At 45.5% G+C, this 9,246-nt stretch overlaps 1 protein-coding gene across 1 annotated transcript in view; it reads left to right on the top strand.

Moving 5' to 3' along the window:
- Positions 1–4,472, top strand: part of VXN (vexin) — a 28,061-nt gene extending 23,589 nt beyond the window's left edge. The window contains exon 6 of the mRNA XM_075316030.1: positions 220–4,472. Within this exon, the coding sequence (XP_075172145.1) occupies positions 220–403 (184 nt within the window). The 3' untranslated portion in view covers positions 404–4,472. The remainder of the gene's footprint in view (positions 1–219) is intronic.
- The last annotated feature ends 4,774 nt before the right edge of the window (positions 4,473–9,246 follow it).

Raw genomic sequence — 9,246 nt, 5'->3', positions numbered from 1 at the left:
TGGAGTCCATTTGATGATTGTACCCTTGTAAAGGAGTTTTACAAAGGACCTAAATAAGATACACATTGAGAAAGGAAGCAGAGGAAGTTATTTTCACCGCCCGGGCAAAAGAAGACCACTTACTTAGAACGGATGTTATTTGCCCTAGTGCTACTTGGCATGATGAATTTTCATTTTATTGAAAATAATAAAAAATTGCCTCCTATTGTTCGATTGCAGGTGCGATGATCCAAGGCTTGTTGACATTGAAGAGGACATTCTCTATGAAAATGAGGCCTATTTGCCTCTAACTGCCAACTGCACGCCCAAAAAATCCCCAAGCCTGCTCCAGAAAATGGGCCTAAAATTCAGGAAGTCTGTGGAGTATATCGGTGCTTCAAACTGCGCCTTCGAGGAAGACTGACGGAAGCCTTATATGACACGGGTGTCACTGGTCTGATCACTGCTGGGATGTTATCGAGCCAAAAAAATAGACCTGACCTCTTTACTTGTATTCTACAAATGCACTTGATTGACTAGAAAGAAAACACTGAAACCCTGCCCGGATGAGAAATGTCAGACAAAAGTTAATTTTAAGAGAATAAAGAGATTGTGGAGCGTATGTTTATTAAGAACCAGAGACTCCCAGCGCCTACAAGTTTGCACCACCATGATGGTTTATGAAGCATATGATGCTTTACAAGGAAAGAGCCATTTGGGACCAGTATTTGGCCACATGTGGGTGCAAAATTTCTGATGAAAGACCACAGCTGACCACTAACAGGATTACCTGAACAATGGGACGATAATCGTGTGCGCCATTTATAGGACCGCTAAGATCCTGGGCAGAAATCAACAGTGTTTCCATGACTTGAAATCTAATATGCCTGCTTACTTGAATTTACTGTCTGTCATGTAGGGGCCAATTCTGCTTATGCACTGTGACTGCAGTATATAGGCTCCTATTACAGTGGTGGTATTTTGTTGAATAACCCCTAAAGAAATTTTTAAAGAGAACCTTCTACAGCCCCAAACCATTTGTTTAGCCCTTTAAAATATAAGAAGGTCGATACCTTTATGACCCCAAAGTACAAAGCAATACTTCAGTAATGAGAGTATACACTACTCATAAAAATTAGGGACAGTAAGGGATATTTGGCTTTCAGGTTAATTTTCAAGATGATCCTAAAATGTCCTCTTTTTTGGGTGACCTTAATGTGACTTTCTCTAAACTTTTGAATGCACATGTCCATCTGTTCAATGTTTCTGTACTTTTTACACATCTTGTTCTCGAACAAGGAGCTTAATGGAAAAATTCTCAACAGGTGTTTGCTCCATGAATTACCCAATAAATTTCAGGGTTTAATTAGAACTGTAGTTTAAACAGACCTCCTCATCATGCTGTTCACATTTTGACATCATGAGACCAAGACGATACCTAACAATTGATCAGCAGTAACCAAGCTTCAAGCAGGATAGTCTTAGACAGAAGTGGCCACTGAGCTTAGAGTGTCACAGAGTGTCATCAGCAGGTTGCAATAGAAATACAGAGAGAATGGAAGTATCACAGAGAGGCAGAGAAATGGATGTTCTTTGGGCACATGCCACACTTATGACTGCTTCATTGTGAACAATGCCCTTTGGAACCGGATGATGAATGCCGGACAACTCTAGGCACTTTTAAGGGAGATGAAGGCACTCAAGTGTCACATCAGACCATTCGAAACCATTTATATTAACGTGGTCTGCGTGCTAGACGACCAGCAAGGGTACCTCACCACACCACCAGGCACAGGTGTTCTTATCTTGCTGTACGAGGTACTAGTGGGCCTCGGTGCTATTCACTGAGCAGAAATGATGGCCACCAACGGGTTTAGTGACATCAAGGTAAGTGCTATGCATCAACCACTGTTGTCCGCAGACAAGTCTTTCGTGGTGGTGCAATTGCTCCAGTTCTGCGATGTTGGATCAGTAAGGACCGGCTACTGGAGACTGGGGTACCTCAAAAGGAGTAGCTTGCACTTTCTCCAGACCAGAAGCTCCTAGGAAACCCATGGGTTCAGCCGAGTCACCATGTAAGCACAATGTCACGCACACGCATGAATACACTTCCAAACATATATATATATATATATATATATACGGTATATATACTGTGTATATATATGTATATATATATGTATATATATATAAAAAAGAACTTCAAAACACGTTTTCCCACTGCTCGAACATCGCTTTGGAGTCAAGTTCTTTTAAAGGGCTAAACAAATATATAAATTGTTTGGGTGTGTCGAAGTTTGACAGGTTCTCTTTAATTCCCTTACATCCCCAGGCACTTACCCAGTCTCTTTCTGTCCTTAGTTCTTATTAATTATGGGTGTAGCCACACATTGTAGCTGGCTGCGCGACCAAAGCTCCAAACAATGGGCACATGATAATGAAACAAAATCATGCTGAAATTGGCCATCACAATGGGTAAAGTTTCAGCCACCTATGGCCTGTGTCGCTACATGTGGTCTTGCCCTAAAGACCCTAATCCACAGTAGAAATAAATCAGCTGAACATCATCACTTATGTAAATGAGAAGTAAAGCTTCTATTCATGCTCTTCATATGTCATAAAAGGGTTGTCTGGTCACTTAAAATGTCTAAAAAAAAAGAATTAGAAAAGGGTAAAATGAAAAAAGTGGTAATTGACCACTTCGATTCCCTGATGCTCAGATTCCAGCACTTGCAGGGCCCCTGCAGCCTTGGCGGATATGTGACCTCTGCAGCCACTCACTGGCTGCAGCACTGTCATGACTAGTGGGGGACCCTTGGATGGGAACAGCATGGGACTGGTATGGTAAGTTTGGCTACAATTATTTTATACCATATTGACTGTTTGTTTAAAAAAAGTTGACTGACCAGACAATCCCTTTATACCAATTTAGTAAAAACAAAAAAAAGTATTTCTTTAGTTCCCAATCTGCAGGTACAGTAGGACAGGAGACAGGAATACTAAGTTTTCATGTTTTCCCATATGTAGTTAAAGGACATTTCCACTGGGGAGACATAAAACCCCCAACTCTATGTTCCTTTTCCCAATCACTTTTAATGCAAAACACCAATGAAAAAATGCCTAAAATTTGATGCTTGGAAAGTGAAATCCACCTGATAGGGGCTTTAAATTAGGGACCTTTGTTTCTAACCTGGATGTGTTGATTAGAGATGAGCGAACCTGAGGTTCAGTGTTCCTACCAAACACCGACTTTACCAAAAAAAATGTTGGTTTGGAGATCGGGTACTTTACGTATGAAAACTACTCACTCGAGCATCACTGTGCTTGGCCAATGCAAACCGCTTGCAGTGTTTGAATGTTTTGCACTTGGGGTAACAACAATATAATGGAAAAACCTCATACACCCGTCCCCGGAAGTGATCTGTTTATGGCTGGCTGCATGTAGGTGGAGACTCAAACTGCTCAAGTACGGTAGTGACTTCCATTGGGGTTCAGGTAAAATCAGGTTCCCAAACCAAAAATTATCTAAAGTCGGGCTGAACATGCCGAACCGAACGTCCAAGTGTCCGCTCATCTCTTATGCTGATAGCTTGTATCAGTGCACCTCACCATTCTTCACTGGCAGTACCAGATGCATGAGACTTCCTAACATATACAGGCACTTTCATGTGTTAGAGCACATATTGTACTAGTATGCATTTTATTTCTAAAGACTGAATTCTAAGATTTCTCACCAATTTGACATGCAATACACATGAGCCCAAAATCTTAGAATAAATAGTGATCACTGAACAGCGCACGGTTCACTGCTGCCTGTGCAGGTTCCTAGGTCCTCCACATACCCGACCATCTCTCCTGCCGCCGTGTTTTCTACGTCTAGTATATAATATCGTACCAGGGTCTCCCATGATAATGCTTTAATGAGCACAGGGCGGTCATCTAGTATTATATCTTGCGCTGTGTATTGTGTTACCGGATAAGATGCTGCCTGGTAATGAATCTCTTTATAAAGCTGTCTTTTGAGAGATCAGATTATCGTTATAATGGAGGATAATCTGCTGGACTCCAGAGCTGGAAGGGCTGGTTCTTTTTCAGCACCATTATATTTTAATTTACCAAATGCTTGGCTGGTGTAAAATGATCAACCATTAAGAGGGGCTCACAGGTGGACCACAGGTTGTGCCCCTCCCCAGACATAAGGAGCTACGTTCACTCACAAAGCCAGAAGTGGAAAGGGTTATTTATTGCTTTATTTATTGCTTTACATATTTATAATGATGACATTTAATGTGCTGTTTTTTATCCAAATGGATTTATTTATACCTGATATAGACAGGGCAGTGTCATGTAAATGTGAGCAGAGTATTTTATACTGAGCACAATACAGATTCTGGAATGCTCTTAATATATGTTTTTATGTCTGTTACTGTGTGTGATGATGAAGCGATGAATGCTTGATGTAAATAAGTATGAGGCCGTATTTCCATGTGTCATTATTGTTATTTATTTTTTTTAACATCAAATTTTGTACAACAATAAAATGAAAAGGTCTTGTCTCATTATGATCAGATTTGTGCATATATATTGAACTTTATGGATCCATGCGTATGGCTGGTGTACAAACATGTTGTGCAGACTTGTAACATTAAATCCATAGAAATATATGGGCTTACATTGTAGCCAGGGTTGCCAACTTGACTTTTTTTTCTGGACAACTTACCAAAACATAACAGACAGCCAACATGTTTTATGGACACACTGGGAGACCATAATAAATCCTCTACAGAAGTCTGATAAGACAATTGTTGCCTTCACTTTAAAGGGAACCTGTCAGCAGAAATTTTGCACTAAACCTAAAAGATTCCCCTTCTGCAGCTCCTGGCCTGCATTCTAGCAAGGTTCCTATTGTTATTGTGCCCCCTTTTAGTCCAAAATATATACTTTAAAAAGTGGTACCTTTTCGTATGCAAATCTTGTTAATCGTACACGGGGGCGGGCTGTCTGGTGTCCGTTATTCTGCCTCCTGCTGCTTTACGCCGTCCCCCATCGCTCAATTTCATAACTCAGGACACCGCCCAGTGCCCCCGAGGTCTCGCGCATGCGCCATGCCACTCTAGCGGGACTGTGCACTGTGCACAGTGTGACCACTGGTGACGTGTTGTGCAGGCGTGAGATTATGTTCGGCGCTGTGATGTTCATCAGCAAGTACCCGCCCATAATCTTGTACCCGCGCTTTCCCCTCTGCCTCCACCGTTCTGCGCAAGCGCTGGCCAGATGACCCCACGTCACCTCTTTTTCATCTTGGTAAGAGGTGACGTGGGTTCATCTGGCCAGCGCTTGCGCAGAGCAGTGGAGGCAGAGGGGAAAGAGCGGGAACGAGATTATGGGCGGGTACTTGCTGATGAAAATCACAGCGCTGCCCATAATCTCACGCCTGCACAACACGTCACCAGCGGTCACACTGTGCACAGTGCACAGTCCCGCTAGAGTGGCACGGCGCATGCGCGAGACCTCGGGCGCACTGGGCGGTGTCCTGAGCTATGAAATTGAGCGATGGGGGACGGCGTAAAGCAGCAGGAGGCAGAATAACAGACACCAGACAGCCCGCCCCCGTGTACGATTAACAAGATTTGCATACGAAAAGGTACCACTTTATAAAGTATTTATTTTGGACTAAAAGGGGGCACAATAACAATAGGAACCTTGCTAGAATGCAGGCCAGGAGCTGCAGAAGGGGAATCTTTTAGGTTTAGTGCAAAATTTCTGCTGACAAGTTCCCTTTAACCCCTTCACCCCAGGGCGATTTTCTGTTTTTTGTCTTTTTCCTCCCCTTCTTCAAATTTTTTAAAACAATTTTTTTACCTTTTTTAATGATTTTACTAGTCCCCCTAGGGGACGTTAGGCCTGCAGTGTTGGATTGCATCAACATTGCAGAATATCTACAAAATGTCCTATTTGTAATAAGAGCTATTTTACTGCTGCAGGCAATGACTGGCTTCAGTAGTGACCACACAACAGGTAGTATTTGGCTGCAGAGGTTACGTGCCCCTATAAGGCTCCTTTCACACATCAGTTTTTTGCCATCAGTCACAATCCGTTGATGTGACGGATCGTAGGATCCGTTGCAGATCTAGTGGTAAAACTGATGCGACGGGTCCGTTTTTTTTACGGAACCGTCAAAGTAGTTTTTCCAGGGCAAACGTCATTTTCTATTGAAAGCCTATATATGCTGTGTTGGTCGAGAGAGAGAGTCCGTCGCTGTCCATTTTTTTGACGGACACAAAAAACTTTATCAATGGACGTCGTCTCCGTCCAACGGACAAAGATTTTTCGACTGATCCGTCGAACGACGGATGCAAGGCAAGGCCAGCCATCGCAATCTGTCGCTAATACAAGTCTATGAGAAAAAAAATGGATCCAGCGCAGAATCCATTTTTTTCACAATTCGACGGATTGTGACTGATGCCAAAAAACTGATGTGAAAAGGGTCTAAGATGATATGTTATTGCTGCTACTGGAATTTGGTATCTGCAGGGGATTGAACAGCATCAGAGCAGTGCACTGTATGTATATACACTGTATCCTCCAATAGGTAGCAGACACAGACTGAAAACGGACTATGTGTAAAAACAATATATGGGCCCTTTGCAGTCCAATAGCTCATCATAATGCACAATTCAACCTGTTTTAGAGATGAAAATGGGCTCCTTACCTCTTGAGTCCCTGTTCGACTACACAGGGTGTACCAATAAATTTCCCGCCTCTGCTTCTGTTAAGCCACCGATCTAATATTTATGGACCGCCCCCGTGTCAGCAGCCGGGACTGCTCAGATCCGGATCCGCGGTGGCTCGAGGAGTCTCCGGACCCGGGGGGTCGCGCGGACACTCGAAGTGAAGAACGAGGTATTTACAGGGGAGAATATGTACAGTTCGTGACGCCACCCACTGTGTGTGGTAAGGTGGAGTACCACCACTGCCGTTGGGAGCACCCGGTGGCGATGGGATGGTAGCCAGGTGTTTTTAACTCCTCCGTGGGTAGGGGGAAGCCCCGGAGCTCGGTGATGCTGGCGGAGGGATGCCGTTGGGGAGGTAAGGGTCACTGCGTACTCACTCACTGCATCCAATAACTCTGACACCGACAACTTGTAAACCAAAGTTCTGAGCACCGATGCAGCAGGGAGGGAGCTCGCCTAGATCCCGTGCCCATTGGTGTTGCTTGTTAGCCTGTGACCTTTTCATTGACACCTTCTTTACTGATTGGCCCCTGTAGTGTAAAACTAGTCCGGTCCCGCTCACCAGTATGGCTAACTGGGTGAGCTTGCTCTCAGGGTTCACGCTTGGGATTTTCTGGACTATGTATTGGGAAAGTCCTATCCCCCTCGTTGCGCTAGTACCCCGGTTTTGGAGCGGGTTGAGAATGGATCTTGAAGGCTCCGTCCTTGTCGGATAAATTACCAGGATGCTTGAAGCTACTTCCCGGCCTCGGGTCCACATACCCCGTTATGCCCTGGCCCTTGCCGGAGACGGCACAAGGCCGCCGGCTGCCCTCCTCGGCAGTTCCATGCCCCTTGTCACAATCCCCTGCGACTGGGGTCCAGCTCCTACCAGGCCCAGACCAACGTCTGCCACCTAGTAAACGAGGAGCCCAGCTCCTGACCTCTCCACTTGAGAGTCACCACTCAACTCACTTGTGACCTCTCCTCTTGAGAGTCACTCCTCAACTGACTGTCTCCTGACACTACTGACCTCCCCTTAACCAACCCTCAAAGCACTTCTGAATCTGCTTGTACTGGGCTTGGCGACGTGAGTCCCAATCTTCTTCAGGTGCATAGGTTTCAGGCAATTCAACCTCCATCTCCAATTCCACTGGGAGTCTTCCAGGTCGAGCTCTCATCAGGTATGCCGGGGTACACTTGGTGGATCCCACCGAAATGTTGTTGTAGATGTCCACCAGGTCTAGTAGTTTTTCAGGCCACTGGTTCTGCTCCTCTAGAGGAAGGGTTTTCAGCAGATTGATCACCAGGTGGTTCATCTTCTCGTACATCCCATTTGTCTGCGCATGATAGGGTATAGTGCGGATCTTCTTGAACCCGTACAGACTGCAGAACTCCTGGAAGATCTCAGCCTCGAACGCAGGACCCTTATCCGTCAAGACTCGGTCGGGATACCCATGCGGCCTACAGAAGTATGCCTGGAACGCCTTTGCTGCAGTACTGGCAGTCAAATTTTTAACAGGTACCACCACCAGGAACCATGAGTAATGGTCAACCATCGTGAGCGCATACGTGTACCCACTTCAGCTGGGGGTCAGCTTGACATGGTCCAAAGCCACGATCTCTAGGGGCTGCTTAGTGACAATCGGCTGAAGTGGTGCTCACTGACTGGTGCCATCTTACCTCATCAAAGCACAGGGGCCACAATTCCTACACCAGGCTTCTATGGAGTCTCTCATTCATATCCAGTAGAAGCGACTTCTTAGCAACATCTCCAGCTTCTTCCACCCAAAGTTCCCAGCTCCATCATAGTATGCCTCCAGCACCACTGGGACGTACGACTTGGGGACCACGATCTGGCAGATTCTCTCGTGGGTTTTGGGGTTGGTCAAGCTCCTGCATAGCTTGCCTTGGTGCAGATAAAGCTGACTCCGGTCTTGCCACAATTTTCTGGCTTCTGGGGCGCCTGGTTCAAGACGGGCATCAGCTCTGGCCAGCAACACTTTGACTAACTTAATCGCAGGGTCCCGGTCCTGGGCTTCTTGCCAGCCGTGGTGAGGCAATTGGTCACAGGTTATGTCTTGCTGATGAGCACTTGATCGAGGCCGTTCCTCAGACGGGGGCTAATGGAACGCAGGCAGCTCAACTTCCTCCAGGTCATCTTCATCCCTCCCATCAAACAAATAGGACATCCTGGACATCGCATCTGCGTTGGTGTTCTAGCGGCCAGTCCTGTATTTGATAACAAAATCATAATTGGCTACCCGTGCGACCCATCACTGTTCCAAGGCTCCCAGCTTCGCCGTAACCAGGTAAATCAATGGATTATTGTCTGTGTACACCGTGAACTTGGCAGCAGCAAGGTAGTGCTTGAACCGTTCGGTCACAGCCCAGACGAGTGCCAGGAACTTTAACTTGAAGAAGCTATAATTTTCTGGATTTCTCTCCGTCGGTCTTAACTTCCGGCTGGCATAAGCGATTACCTTCTCCTTGCCCTTCTGCACCTGTGACAAGACGGCTCCTAATCCCACAATACTGGCATCTCTATACAACA

Source organism: Anomaloglossus baeobatrachus, chromosome 6 (genome assembly GCF_048569485.1).
Source record: "Anomaloglossus baeobatrachus isolate aAnoBae1 chromosome 6, aAnoBae1.hap1, whole genome shotgun sequence".
In the NCBI taxonomy this organism is placed as follows: domain Eukaryota; kingdom Metazoa; phylum Chordata; class Amphibia; order Anura; family Aromobatidae; genus Anomaloglossus; species Anomaloglossus baeobatrachus.
This window is presented reverse-complemented; position numbering and strand designations above follow the sequence as displayed.